The 16,066-nt window shown below is 39.5% G+C and overlaps 1 protein-coding gene across 1 annotated transcript; it reads right to left on the minus strand.

Annotated features, from left to right (window-relative positions):
* Positions 1-11,953: 11,953 nt before the first annotated feature.
* LOC149185309 (uncharacterized) lies at positions 11,954-15,422 on the minus strand. Its single transcript, XM_089417897.1, has 2 exons — positions 12,618-15,422; positions 11,954-12,510 (listed from the first exon to the last, which is right to left on the minus strand). Exons 1-2 carry the CDS (start codon positions 14,677-14,679, stop codon positions 12,062-12,064), a joined length of 2,511 nt encoding a protein of 836 aa, XP_089274023.1. The 5' UTR covers positions 14,680-15,422; the 3' UTR covers positions 11,954-12,061.
* Positions 15,423-16,066: the final 644 nt, after the last annotated feature.

The raw sequence follows: 16,066 nt of genomic DNA on the forward strand, positions 1-16,066 counted from the left end.
TCCTCTCACCCCCACTCATCAATCATTTGGTCAACCCATTAACTCACACTCACTCTCACCTACGAGAAAATCTGAAGCTTTTTACTCCTCACCTCCTAGACGTGAACAAAAATTTTGTTTCAGCACCTATGCTCTATTCGTCCCATCCCCCGTCAGTTTTCCAAAGCAGTTAGACTGATCTCAAGATTATAAGATCTTCCATATGCATCAAAGAAGCCAAATACCACTCCCAAAGGATTTGTTGTCTCATCAGTGGAAGAAGTAGTTCTTGCCACTCTCGAAGGTATGGCATAAGTGGTTGAGAATGTAGAGGAACCTCCAGTCTTCTGATAGGGAGAACAGGACACTCTCGTGATCTTGGGCTTAGGCTCAGGTATAGGAGACAAAGGGGAAGGCAGCAGAGGATGTGGAGGCAAAGACGAACCAACAGACAAAGAGGTGGAACCATCAGATTTTGAAGAAGAGGAGAAAGATGAAGAAGAAGAATACATGGCTAACCAGAACCTGGAATGGATTACTCAGGGACCATTGGCTCTCTCAGGTGCTTTGCATAGGATGCCAAATCGTTCAGAGAGGATGTTGACAAAGTATGACCCTGACAGAACCGTGAAGGTAGAAGACCACTTAGATAACTTCTACCTACAACTGCATACACTTGAGGTATGGTACGACGATGTTGCATGCAGATTATTTCTGTGTACCATGGATGGCTGAGCAGCGATTTGGTATCACAACCTTCTTGTCAACTCCATCCAAAACTGGGGTATGTTCAAAAGGATGTTTTTGGAAAAATTTATTGATGACAAGACCCCTGCCATGTTGCTCAAAGAGTTGAGTAGTCTCAAGATGGAGTCAAAAGAGAAAGTGAAAGACTTCAATTAGAGGTTTTTACTCATTTTGAGACAAAAAAACATCATGAATCCATCACTATCAACTATTACACGTCTCCGCTGCGAACCAGTATTGCGCAGTTCGTTAAGCGGGCTGCAAAGCCAATGTTACTTGAAAATTGGGAAGAGGTGATTGTTGTGGAAAAGGACTTACATGTGATTGGAGTCATCAAGGATGACAAACTAGCAAAAGACTCCAAATATGCAAGAAGGAAGCCCCAAGCTGCTATGAGTAAGGGGAAAGACAAGGAAGAAAGTGACATTTAAACCCTTACTCGTCTTGTCAATAACTTGACAACAAAGGTATCTGAGCTAAAGCAACGAACGATCGAGACATCTTCTAGCAGCTAGCCTCCCGGACAACAGAAGAGAAGCATGTCATCAGGCAGCAACAGCTTCCCATCCAAAACCGCGCAGAGCTCCAGATCAATGTTCCAGATGGAAATGTGCGTGAACTCCAAGTTTTTCTCATTCCATGAGGACTACCACCTGGAAGGAACTTGCTTGGAATGGAAACGAGTTGCGGACTCGGTGTGCAACAGTTTGAGAAATATGGTAAACAATGTGTAGTGTCAACTGGAAGACGAAGATGATGAAGAAGATGTTGCATATGATGAGGCACCAAGTACTGGACAGGTGATCAACATGTATCAATGCTCGCATGCAACACAAAAAACGAACACTGAGAAGCAACCTCCAAACTATATGGTCGATACAATCTCAGAAGTCAAGGGGATCCCCCTACTATTGGGCAGATGCAAGAAAAGCTTGAACTGTTGAGGAAGGTTGATCCACCAACCATCCCAAAGTAGAAAGCAAAAAGCAAGCCCGGGAAGATAGCTACAAACAAGAGTACATCCATGAGCAGTAAACTTCAGAACACTCCGCTAGACAGTACAAACACAAGTCTAACCCTGGACACCTTGGTGAGTTTACCCACTCTTGACTACAATATAGTGGAAGATATGGAGAAAACTTGTGCAAAAATATCTTTGTTCGAGTTAGCTAAGCTCAAGGATCAGTGATATATTCTGCTGCACGCATTGGGGAAAACATCAGCAAACAACATAGCCTCTACTAGCAAGGGAGAAAGCACATCTCCTGGTTCACTCACAACTGTGCTCAACACACTCTGGATGGAATAAGAAAACTCGGTTTGCCCTCCATTCTTTCTCTCATTTGAATCTGTTTGGTTGACTCTGGTGCATCAGCTAATGTCATGCCACTCTCCATTTCCAAGCGAATCAATTCGCAATGGAGCAAGACATCTGCACAGATCATCCAACTAGATTGAACATGCGTGCTAGCCATTGGTGAACTTCATGATGTGATCATCCGATTATCTCATGATGGCCGAGTTCACCAATGCATCAACATTGTCATTGTGGACATATCAGAAATATATGGCTTATTGCTTAGCAGATACTGGTCCAGCAAGTTGAATGGATACTTTGCCACATACTACTCACACTTATGGCTTCCGTACCAGGGAAAAAGCAATCAGATCCAGGTGTTATCCGAGAGATACATGAAACATAATGTCACTCCCATCAATGGTGAGAATGAATCGTTGTCTTTCGCGTAGCTCATGTTCAGAAACTGCCTCTTGGAAACACAATTGGGGTGTTATCTCACACAACTAGCTCCAACCCCACTATACACACAGTTGGGCCTCCTTCCTTGCCCAACTGATGGGAATGAAACATGTATAGTACATTGTAACACTAGTAGCATTAGCAGTAGCAGTACTGGTGCATCGAGCAGTCCATGTACAGACAAATTGTGGACCATGTATTTTGATGGATCAAAGACACATGATGGCTCTAGAGCTGAGTGTGTCTTGATAGACCCAAAGCACAGGAAACACTTGATCTCAAGCCACTTGGAATTCGAGTGCATGAACAAAACTACTGAATATGAAGCACTCATATTGGGCTTGCACAAAGTCATTAGCCTCAATGTTGCTACACTCAAAGTGATAGGTGATTTAGAAATCATGGTACGGTAGGTATGTAACAGCATACATTATTTTTCACCTCATCTCAAAATTTATCAACAAGAGGTATGGCAACTGATCTCTAACTTCCAAGCTTTCAATATCATTGTTGTGCCAAGAATGTGTAATGCAATTGTCGATGTCTTAGCTAACGCAACTGCTAGGATGACACCGCTTAGGGATAGGTTTACTGTTGAAATTTTGTATAAGCCTTCTATCCGTGATAACATAACTAATCTATGTGTATTTTACGATGATCAACAAATACTACACTTCATGGCCAATGCTGATGTCTTCAAGGAAGCAACGATTGACAAAGATAAGCACAATTAGTCTCTGCAAGCCATAGCTAATGACAAGAAATGCAACCTCATACCCAAGGGTGTGGTATCTCTCAAAATGTTCTATTAATTGCAAAACTACTTTCAAGGGCCAAGGAACAGAAAAACCCATAGTTCCACCATGACGCATGAACATATCAACTTGGGAACGGAACAAGATCTGAAGTTTGCCAATCTCAGTATGTGTTGCACACCGCAGGAGCAGCAAGCATTTGTCCACTTGTTCAAACAGTAACAATATGTGTTTGCGTGGACATATGATGATCTAAAAACATATGACACACGAATAATCCAACATGTGATTTTGATCAAAGAAGGGGTCAAACCATTTCAGCAAAAGCTGAGAAAAGTACATCCGTCACTTCAACCCCTCATACAGAAAGAACTGACTAAGTTGTTCGATGCAGGGATCATTTACAGAGTTCGTCATTCTACATGGGTTTCTAAGTTAGTTCCTGTACATAAGAAGTCAGGGGATATCCGCTTATGTGTTGATTTTCGAAACTTGAATCGTGCCTCGGACAGAGACAACTATCCCATGTCGTCGATGAAACATATTTTACAGACAATATCTGGAGCAGAAATGGTTTCCTTGCTCGATGGTTTTTCGGGATAAAACTAGGTTCTAGTAGTAGAACCTGATAGACTAAAAAATACCTTCCATACCAAGTGTTGTATGTTCTCCTATAGGAGAATGCCATTTGGGCTTATGAACACAGGTGCAACTTTTCAGCGCACCATGGACATCACTTTCCGTGGACTTATCAGATAGAGCATAGTGATGTACCTTGATGACGTGATTGTCTTTTCCAGAAAATGGTCAGACCACATACACCATCTAAAGAAGATATTCGAGCGATGCCGAAAATACGGGATATGTTTGAATCCCAAGAAAAGCGTATTTGCAGTGTCTGAGGGGAACCTCCTTGGGCACATCATTGCCAGAAGTGGGATCAAGGTTGATCTAGATCGAGTTTGGATGATCACACAGATTCCTCACCCAGCTAATAAGAAAGTCATGCAGTCCTTCTTGGGAAAGATAAACTTCCTCCGGATGTTCATCTCAAATTATGCACAGATAGTGAAACCTATGCAAGACATGATCAAGAAGGATGCAATCTACAGTTGGGGTAACAAGGAAAAGAATACATTCACTTGTATCAAGCAGGTTATAGCAGATGTGCCTTCACTTTACAACCCAGACTTTAATAAGGATTTCTTGACATACACCTTTGCCTCCGACAATTCACTTGCTGCAATACTCACTTAGAAGGATGACCTGAATGAAAAATGTCCCATCTCCTTCATGAGTGCAAGCATGTAGGGACCCGAACTCAACTACCCCTCTATCAAAAAACAATAATATGCAATATACAAGGTGGTGAAACACTTCAGACCCTACTTGTTGAAGAACCATTGCATAGTCTTTGTGCCACACCCAACAGTCTGATCTCTTCTTGTAAATCAAGAGCTAGGTGAAGGACGTGCAAACTGGATAACAAGATTGCAAGAGTATGATCTTGACATCAAGCCAATTCACATTGTAAAGGGTCATGGCCTCCACAGACTTGCAGCCAAAGTAATCCATGCAAAGTAGGAAGAGGAAGAGCTCACTGGTTGGGAGCAAGAAATCGAGATGTACGATGTAGAGCAAGCACCACCCACTTCATACGGAAACTCTTGGTATGAAGATGTGTGCCAGTACCTTGAGCATGGCACCATACCCTCTCATTTCTCCATGAGACAGAAGAGGGCATTTCGCCTCAAAGATTTACCTTATCAGTTGGTGCACGAAGTGTTGTATAGAAAGCACAGCGATGGAGGGACATGATTCAGAGAAGGTCTTGCATTATTTGCATGGTAGACGAGTTAGGGGCCACTTTGCGGGAAATACCATTGCGCACAAAGTCATACGAGCAGGTTTATACTGGACCACATTATTCAAGGATGCACATGCCTATGCCTACAAGTGCCTGGTCTGTCAGTGATGCACCAACAGAACACGAAGGTCAGTAGACCCGCTGCACCTTGTTGCATTGACTGAACCATTTAAACAGTGGGGCCTGGACATCATTGGGGAAATATTCCCATATTCGTCGAAATAACACCACTACATCCTGACAGCTACATATTATTTCACGTTGTGGACATAAGTAGTTCTGCTTAAGAAAGTGAATGACCAGGAAGTCATCAGCTTCCTCCAACAAAACATCATCTCACGATTTGGCGTTCAGGTATCACTTGTTTTTGAAAATGAAACTTACCTTTTGTCTTTAAAGCTTTATGATTTTTCATTGCAATATGGTATCTTTCTTAAACACTCAGCTAACTACTACACACAGGGAAATGGTCTCGCTGAATCTACAAATAAAAACCTTATCTGCATTATCAAGAAGACCATTTACTCTGAGTAGCGTAACTGGCACTTTTCTTTGATGAATGCTTTATGGGCTGACCGTGTAACACCTAAACCCTCTCTGAGAACTTCACCATGCTTCTTGGTTTATGGGAAAGAATCCATCATTTTGCCAAACATCTACTTGCCTGTGCTCCAATTGTCCCAAGAATCCCAAGGCAAGCCTTGTCTGCTAGTTCAGCGTAGGATGGATAAACTTCACAAGTTGCAGGAAGAAAGGGTGAAAGCAAAAGAAAAATTCACACTCCACCAAAACTGTATCAAGAGATGGTTCGACAAGAAGTCCACATGGAATACTAACTTCGATGTAGGTGACTTAACCTTGAAATGGGATAAGCCCCATGAAGACAAAGGAAAACATACAAAGTTCTAATCCCTATGGATTGGTCCATACATTGTCTAGGAAAATATTGGCCCACACACGTACCATCTGCAATCACTTGACGAGAGGATTGAAAACCTTCCTGTCAATGACCAAGATTTAAAGCACTACTTTTAGTAAGTCAGGTTCGCGCCGTGCACCATGTACATAGTCTGTTTACTGCTTGTTGTCTTTTCGCTTTGCGTTGCTATTTTTTCTTTGCTTTGTTTTGTTTGCTTAATATCATGCTATTTTTTGTTTTGTCAATAAGTGCTACCTCTATTGAGTTCTGGCTTTTGAATGATTATGTGGCTAATATCCAAAGAGTCTTGTGACATTGCAGCACTTGTTCAGCCTTGTGTATGTCTTCTCTATGCTTGGTTATAACCTTTGGCTAATGAAGTCTCGAAACACTATGATCAGGCTTAAACTTGTTGTGTGTTCGACTGAGTTGGAAAAAGGTGAACCATGTTTGTCCATGGGGTAAGTGGGGAAATCGAATTAACCCACACAACGATTCAATACTCCCTGATAGACCAAGGCTCTGTGTTGTCAATGGACCGAAACAGAGAAGGTATTCAACCAGTGTGTCGCTAAGTGTTGTAGCGGCTGCAACACCCTCCAAAATTTTGGCCTACATCCAATTTCAGAGCCTTCCTTGGTTTTTCCTTGATGATTGCAAACACTTGGTCTCATCCCATGAGCTCATGTAGAGTCTTTAAACCCTCTTTTCTTGACTGTTCACCGGTCATATTTTAGCATGTTGGTTGCAATGTCATGCTTGCAGTCTTGTTCTGGCTATGTTCAAGGTCTGTCTTCGTGTGTACAAGTTGTGTTCACTATGTAAGCATTTGTCGCGCTCACACAAGAAGGTGTATGTAATTGCATGCAAGTGTCATCACGATCATTCAACGATCTATCTCAAGTGTCTCACTTATCGTTCGCACCCGTTAGTCAGTCACACTGAGCATGTTGTCTAGTTTGTTTGAGGTGTCTTGTCCTTTAGTCATGTTGAGTGTGTGTTCGCAAGGTCATGTATACATGAGTTCAATCACTCACACACTTAACCATTCTTCCGAAGATCTATCGATCGGACCACCCTCCATTAGCCAGACCTTCACTAAGCTGCATTGTGTAGTCTCAACCCTCAGTGACCAAGCGTTGTTGCCTAGAATTGCGCAGAGCTTGAGGCTGCCTCCCAAGCAGTCTGCACTACGCAATCCTGGAATCAACATGGCTGACTATCACCCAGAAAAACGCAGAAGTTGCCCAAGAAGCTATCTCAATTTGCGCTTCCTGCAAGCCTATCCATCAAGCCTCTTGTTGTTCAACCAGAGAATTTGACTTGGAAGTGACCCCGGGCTTCACTCCTCCCAAAAATTGTGCAGAAGTTATCATCCTGCCCGCCTGCACTAACTGAAGAAATTGCACAGAAAAGAGGGATAGGCACCTGCTGCCTATCACTGCACTGTCTCTGGAAATTGTGCAGTTTTGTCCAGGAGTCCCCCTGTCGGTCGGCCTGCCACTCCTCCTGAAAATTGTGTAGTTTTCTTGGACTGTCCACTAGTTTCCCGACACCCCGCTCAGCCCGGAAACTATGCAGACATGTCCTGCATGACTGCCTCCTAGATCTACATAGTTTTGTCCAGCAAGCTTCCCGCATCCTGCTCCTAGCCTCCTCTAAAAAGCTGCGTAGTTTTGACTGCAAGTGCCTCCTGCTGCTCGCACTGCCTTCCTCGAAAAAATTGCGCAGTTTTGCCTCCCAGCTGAGCTAGATTCCGCAGGTGTCACTCCTTTCCCAGACTGCTCAACCCAACCTCTTAGTGACCTCTGCACAGTTTTTCCAACAGTGTCCCGAAGCCTCACATCCCGGCATGATATATGCTCTTCGCAGTTTCAAAAGCCTTGTCCTCTCTCCTGGTCACCTCCACCCGAAAGCGAAAGATGATGCATCATGATAGACTAGGGGATTTCTAGATTTGATGTCGTCTTGTCATGACTGATTGCAGATACAGGTACATGGATGAGACATGGCGCGACGATGAATGGGATGAACAAGGAGCGCATGCTAGGAGACTTGTTCACGAATGCATGAACACATGAAGCATGCCAAGTACCAGCGAAGGGGATACGTGCACATGCAACATCAAGCGAACTCCAAGACCATTGAAGGATTCGCACACCTTTTCATGCAGAGGTGAAGCTATGATACACTAAGAGCACACTCATCATTCAACAGCACTGCAACTCGACATGGACACCACCATCAACATGAACATACCAGTATTGTCATGTTGAGTCATGTCATGAGTTGTCTCAACCACATCACTATTGTGGGCCATATTGTTGTTATCAATGTAATGTAGCATGGAAGTCCAAGAGACCCACATACAAAGTTGAAGATTCATGTCAGTTGAAGAGTCATGTAAGTCAAACATTCATGAGGAAATTCGAAGAGTCACAAGGGTCAAGTTCACCCTTGGCTAAATATACCCCTCATTTGTACATGCAAAAGACTTTTTCAGCTTGGCTCCTCCCACATAGCCTTGAGAGTTTGTAGTCTTTTCTTTGAGGAGCGAGCAATGGCTCCAACGCCCCACTATTGGGGTTAGTGATGTATGGTGTACGGTTGTGTCTTGGAACTTTCGCTTAATTCAGAAGTCTGTTAACATGCTAGCACATTTTCACACATGTATTGTATTCGTTTGTAAGATTATTCTTTGGACACTTGTAATGCATGTTGCCTTACCCCGTACTAATATAGTTGAACTATTTTGGTTGTTTTAGTGCATATGTTGTTGGAAATGTGTTGTATCAGTTGTTAACGTTGTCTCGCCCAAGTGGACTACTCTGTCGAACACTTGACAGGTTCATCCTTATAAAAATTTTATAATGACCGTCGCACTTCTGTGGACTATTCCGTTGGGTGTTGTATGTCCTATCTGTTCACTTTGTGTTTGTGACTGCCTCATTCATGTGGACAACTCCGCCGAAAGCTGTACAGGTCCTATTGTGTTGTGTGTTTCTAACTGAGTTGGGACTATTCCCTTTCGACTTGAGACTCACTCATACCCTCTCCCTCTTAGTGAAAGAACATAGACACGAGTTACACTAAGCACTCTCCAGGCACACGAACCTTATTGTTTGAAGACTAAGTATACCACTCTCATGTGCTGACAAGCAAGAGCAAAGGCATATGTTTAAGATAATTGCAACTGTGCCATCATACTGGATGGGACTCCTACAGTAAATGGTGTGATGTCTAGTTGGGGCTTCATACCGGGGAGATCCCCTGAATGTTGGCGGGTCCAACACCGTCAACAGGAAAACAACATAATTCTTCACAAATTGTCTTTCTACTCCGAATCAAAATTCACAACATATATGAATTTTGAGGGCTTCAATTCTAAAAATTTTGAAATTTTAAAGCTACATTTGTCCCAAAAGAGTAACCCATCTTCATGCATTCCCCCAAAGTAGTTTCTTTCTTCTTATCGTGCATCAATTGCAAGACTGATATGATTGAATGTTGTTGAGCATATGGAGAATGTAATTTTGTTCCTTGTTTCTCAGGTTGAATAAAATATGATTTTTCCTTCAAAAAAAATCTCTTATACTAGACGCCTAGGATCATTTGTGCTTATTTTTTCCCGTATTTATGGTGATAGGGATATTTATTTTGGAATAGGGCTTCCAAAATTTTAATTTAATTGTTAATGATTATTTGGTGGATGGTATGGATTTCACTTTATGGAATATTCTAGAATATTCTTAAAATTCCATATGATCCTGTGTCATATGAATGTGAGTGATGGTTTTTTGGCATGTGGTATAGTAAGAGTATTAGTTGATGGTATTGTAAGAAAGCCTATTTAAAGTGGAATGAATATCAATGATAAAGGGGAGATTGTAACAAAGTTTGTTTAAAGTAGAATGAATCTCCATGATAAATTGTTAGAAATCTTGTTTAAAGTGGAATGAATCTCCATGGTAAAGGGGAGATTGTAACAAAGTCAGTTTAAAGTGGAATGAATCTCCATGATAAGGGGAAGATATATGGATATCTATTGAAGTATCTCAAGTTGCTTGCCCATCATTTATTCCCCTAAAATTTTTGGCTTGCTATAAATTAAGATTATATCTAACATTATTCCTTTCAATAATCATCTACCTGATCTAAGGCACCATCAATTTCTTTCTATTTTTGAGAATCTAAGCAACATAAGAACCCTATAAAGAAGAAAGAAGGGAAGAAATAAGAAAGAAAAAACCTAATAAGAAGGAAAGTCTAAAAGAAATGAATATTTGCATCTTATTAATAATTTTGTTACATATTTTTTAAATGTTTATATGTTTAATATATATTAATTATTTTTATTATTAAATTATATGTTTAATGTATATTAATTATTTTTATTATTGAATTATATGTTTAATGTATATTAATTATTTTTATTATTAAATTATATGTTTAATGTATATTAATTATTTTTATTATTAATAATATAAAATGATAATTCAGTTGATTTTTTTTTGAATATAAAATTTATTTATAATTAATAATAATTTAAAATAAAATTATAATTTAGTTAATTTTTAATTATTATTATTATTAATTTCAACCCTTTAAAATTATTTAAATGTATTTTAAAATAAGTAAGGTATTTTGATGTAACCTTTTTTAACATTTTATTTATATAACTGTGTTATTTACTTTATCTCTTCTTTATTTATTATCATTTTATCTCTTATCTATCTTTAGGATCATTCGTGCTTATTTTTTCTTAAATATCTAAACCAAGGCAACGAGCTTCACATTTGTGCTTATTTTTTCCTCGTGCTTCACCCAGATTGTTTATAATGAAGAAATCACAAATATGTTATGTCTATTGCTTCAATTAATACGCATGCACAGGCTCTCTGGAGATCCTTTCAGCAAGTTCTAGTGAGATTTCACGGGTGGGCTTTTGAGTGGGATAATCGATGTCGAAAATCTTGACAACTCAGAGAATTTGAGAATCACATTTGAGATCACATTTGATGTAAAATCACATCTGAGATCTTCGAAAATCAGAGAATTTGAGAATCACATTTGAGATCTTCAAAAATCAGAGAATTTGAGATCACATTTGATGTAAAAATTGAGAATCTGAATCAATTTGTGTAAAATTGCTTTCTGTAACAAGTCGTCTGAATTGCTTTCTTAACAACTCAAAATTAGAATCTGTTTCAAGAAAAACAAAATAAGTTGTGAGTAGAGATGCGCAGAGAGAAATGGACCTCTTTGCCGCTATCCACCTTGGAGATTTTGAAGGCGAAGTGAAGGTTGGAAATTGCATTTAAAAGAATCTCGCAATGGAAGCGGACAGTGCATTTAAAGTTGGGAGAATTGTAGATATAGCTGCCTGTTAGTCACAAAGATGCTCCTCTGAAAAACTCAAAACTCTTGTTATTGTAAACATCATCGCAACATTTAGCTACAGAATCCTGACTTCTACACCATGCTTTTAGATACAAAATCGTAACTTCTTCAAAGAAATGAGAAAAGCTATATGTTTTCCTGGTAGCTGTTATGACAATAAAGTTCTCAAGATGGGGCAAGATAGAATTTGTGAACTATGATTACTTAATGTTAAAGGTCGTCTGAATTGTCAAAGATGTGTGTTAATTAACTTTTCTTGTTCCTTTAAATTAAATCGTAGTATCATTTTTTATGTTGGTTATGACAAGTTTTAAAAGTGAAAGATAGACTTTTCTACCCTTACTCGTAAAGAGTGATATAAAAACTAAGAAACATAACAAATACAAAATTCTTTTGTATTTAATACCAGAAGAGTGTCACACATTCATATAGATGTAAAGGATATTGAATATAATTGTTTTTTAAAGATAGAATAATAAATTATAATCATAAACACATTTCCAAAACACCACTCATGAGTAGATATAACTGTATTGTTCACATTTACATGCAATCAATTATAAAACATTTATATACAATCAACAACAAAGATTTATGTACAAAGAAGCATATAACCACTACTTTGTTACAATAGACTAAGATGTGGAAGAACTTTGACCTTCACAAATGTTGTTGATAGTAGCACTTGTACTACCCAACAAATGTGTTAGATTTGGCTGGAATTTGGGAATGGAAGTAGTGCTCAAAAAAGTGTCTTTGATGTTTTGCAATGTGCCTAGAATGCCCATCATTGTAGGTCGTCCTTGAGGAGATTCATTTGTGCAAAGCAAACCCACATTTATCAATGCACTGAGACAATTGAGATCTTTATCTTCTTCAATACATCTACTAGTCCTCGTTAATAGACCCATGTCCACCACTTCTTGTACTTGGTTTGGAAATCTACTACCCACCCATTTGTGCAATGTCATTCCTTCTACAAACATGTCATGGGTGGGCTTCTTTCTAGTGAGCATTTCCAATAGCACTATTCCATAGCTATAAACATCACCTTTGGTTGTAACTTGTCCTCCCACTCCATATTCTGCATTCATAGATCCTCATCTTAAGTTTTTTAATTTAATTGAGAATGCTAATTAAACATAAGAAAATCACAAGATTGCTTCATATGGGATAGAGTTTAAATAATACCTGGAGGAATGTACCCGGTAGATCCCTTGAGTGCATTTGTGGAAGTGAGAGCTCCATCTTCATTATTTGCAAAACATATAGTAGCAATGCCAAAGTCTATTAAATATGCAGTCATATCTTCACCCAACAACACATTGTTGGGTTTCAAATCACAATGAATCACTTGCACAAAGCAATGATGATGGAGGTATGTCATGCCTTGGGCGATATCTATTGCTATATTCAACCTTTGAATCAAATTCAAACAACTTTGTTCTCCATCATCGGGATATAACCACTTTTCTAGGCTTCCTTTTGGCATTAATGGAAATATCAAAGCTTTGATTTGGAGATCTGAATAGCAAGTTATGACCCGAATCAAATTCCGGTGTCTAACTCTACCCAAAACTTTGCATTCTCTATCAAAACTCTTTTGAGCCCCTTCATTTTGTAGATTGAGAAGCTTGACAGCAACCATTGTGCCGTCATTCAAAATCCCTTTGTACACTTTTCCAAAACTACCAATTCCTAACAAGTTTGCATCACTAAATTCATTTGTTGCAATGGCGAGCTCTGCATAGGAGATTCTTCGATGCCCCACATTTAATGATGGACCAGTGTCTCTCTGAATATTTTTCCTACAATTCTTTCTCCACAAGATTGCAAGAAACAAACACAATACAACAATTGCTACAACAACAACCGGTATGATAACTCTTTTGAGATTCAAAACACTTTTATGTTTATGAGCATAGCACGGTGGTAGATTTACCCAAGGTCCACATAGACCAAGATTTCCCATAAATGCTGTGGCGCCAATCTTTTTGAAAACTCCTTCTTTAGGGACTTCCCCTGACAACTTGTTAAAAGAAAAATTCAAGTGATGGAGCATTGTGAGATTTGCTAGTGATATAGGTATTCCACCTGACAAATTGTTGGAGGAGAGATCTAGGTCTTCAAGACTTAGAAGTTCACTGATTGACACTGGAATTGGACCTTCAAGTGCATTGTAAGAAAGATTCAGATATGCTACTTCTTTGCAGCTTCCGACGATACTTGGAATATAGCCAGTTATTTGATTTGCCGAAATATCTATGGCTTGAAGCTTATCGAACTTTCCTAGTTCTAAAGGTACATGGCCACTTAATAGATTGTTTGACAAGTTGAAATAGAAGGCTAAATTTGCAAGGCCTGCAAGCTCTTCAGGTATGTGACCACTAAGCTTGTTGTATGATAGATCTAGCAGTAGTAAGTTCACACATTTCCCTAAACTTGCAGGTATGTTTCCTGATAACTGGTTATGATTAAGATCTAAATATCTTAGTTGTTGGAGGTTGGCCATAGAATCAGGGATTTTTCCAGACAAATTATTTCCAAAAAGATATAAGAGACCTAACCTCTTTAGCTGCCCAATTTCCATTGGAATGTTTCCTTGTAAATTATTGGAATCCATATATAACCTCTCCAACTTCTGAAGCATACTAACTGAAGAAGGGATTGACCCTGTAAAAGAATTACCTTTTAAACTAAGGAATGTTAGGCTACTTAAATTTCCAATTGCAGGAGGTATTTCTCCAGCTAATTCGTTGATACCCAAGTCTAAGTAGTAGAGTTTTGTAGAGAGGTGGCCTATAGAAAACGGCAATTGCCCAGTGAAGTTATTATCAGATAAGTCTACTTCTTGTAGATCGGAACAGTTACTAAGAGCTGTTAGAATCGGGCATCTCGTGGTGTTGCCGCTAATAAGGTAATTGTCGCCAAAGTAAAGCCGCCGGAGATGTGTCAATTTACCCAACTCCATAGGCACTATTCCGCTGAGCTGGTTCCCTGCTGAGTAAATCAATTGTAACTTGGTACAATTGAAGAGGGATGAAGGAACGCTGCCACTTAGCTGATTAGCTTCCAGATTGAGTTTCATTAACTGGGTGGTCTTCTTGGTACACAACTCCGACGGAATGTGGCCAACTAATTGGTTAAAAGATATATCCAATGTTTCAAGATTGGTGCAGTTGGACAACGAAGACGGAATGCGTCCCGTGAGATGGTTCTCACCGAGATCAAGAAAGATGAACTGGCTTAGCATACCCAATTCGGAAGGAACACTGCCGTGAAGGTTGTTGAAGCCAATTCTAAGTACTGCAAAGAGGATATGTTTCCCAAGCAGTCCGGGATTGTTCCCATCAAATTGTTAGAGACAAGTACATGGTTCTTAGGTTGGGGAGAAGACAGAGTTGTGGGGGAATGTTTCCTGTCAGATTGTTATAGGAGAGAGTCAAGTTCCGTAAACTGCGGCAGCTACCCAGAGTGGGCGGAATGGAACCCTGGAGTTGATTGAGAGACAGACGAAGCATCTTTAAGCGAGAGAGGGTTCCCAATTGATAGGGAATTTGACCGTGGAAACTGTTATTGAGAAGGCTGAGTACTGTAAGAAAGGAGAGATTGGCGAGAAGGGGAGAGATTGTACCTTCTAATCCCATGTGCGAAACATTGAGGGAAACGACTCTCTGCCTGCGCCTGCTGCATATGATGCCCGTCCACTGGCAGAATGAGACATTTGGCATCCAAGACGTGGCTAAGGAGTGGGAGGGATCATATGTGATTGCAGACTTGAATGCAAGCAGAGCGTGTTGATCGGAAGCATTGGTGAGACGAGGAGGATGGTGAGGGAAATGGGCGATGGGTGTGGAAAAGACAAAAGGAGGATTGAGAAAGAGAATGAAAGAAAGGGTGGCGAGGAGAAGCATTATGGTAATCTGCATCTCTTGCGTGACAGAAAGAATGGTTTCTGATGAGAAAATGGAGTTTGGTAATGTAGTAGCTATATAGCTGCTGCTGCATTGAGTGAAGAGACTCAAATTAAGAATGGCAAGAATCTTTTCAAGATGTTCCGGTCGGTTAATTTTCCGAAAAGAAGACCGCACTTACATAAATTAAGGCCAAAATTTGGAGTTTGACCTTTTCACAGAAGTAAGAAAAGAATATCACATTTCAATAAAATTAGCATTAGTTGCATACCCCTGGCGTAAGGCAAATTAAAGCTTTCTTCTATTTGAAGTTTGAATAAATTGAACGATGATGTTTTACTTTTACAGTAAAACAGGGTAAGGAATACGGCATTTGCACTCCATAAAATCCGCACTCCATAAAAATCAATTAAAAGTCAATATTACTTAAAACGTTAAAGTAAATATTACTTCAATGTACGGCAAAATAAATTGAAAAAAAATCTAACACACCCTAAAATAAATAAAAAGGTCCATAAAATTAATCATAAATCTTTCTCCTTGCCTCTCAATAAACCAAAGTAAAATGTCCATCCAATTAATAAAAAATCTAACACACTCTAAAATAAATAAATAAAGGTCTATAAAATTAATCATAAAGATTTCTCCTTGCCTCTGAGTAAACGAAAGTCCATCCAATTAATAAAAAATCTTTCTCCTTATCATTTGGTGACGAAATGCCTTTTT

Source organism: Pinus tabuliformis, chromosome 3_2 (assembly GCF_031772625.1).
Source record: "Pinus tabuliformis cultivar Carrire ecotype Pingquan chromosome 3_2, CPIR1, whole genome shotgun sequence".
Lineage (NCBI taxonomy): Eukaryota > Viridiplantae > Streptophyta > Pinopsida > Pinales > Pinaceae > Pinus > Pinus tabuliformis.

Coding starts and splice junctions, on each gene's coding strand:
- LOC149185309 (XM_089417897.1), bottom strand. CDS start 14,679: ATGCTAAGCCAGTTCATCTTTCTTGATCTCGGTGAGAACCATCTCACG. Junction 12,511..12,617: donor TACCGGGTACATTCCTCCAG/GTATTATTTAAA, acceptor CTATGAATGCAG/AATATGGAGTGGGAGGACAA.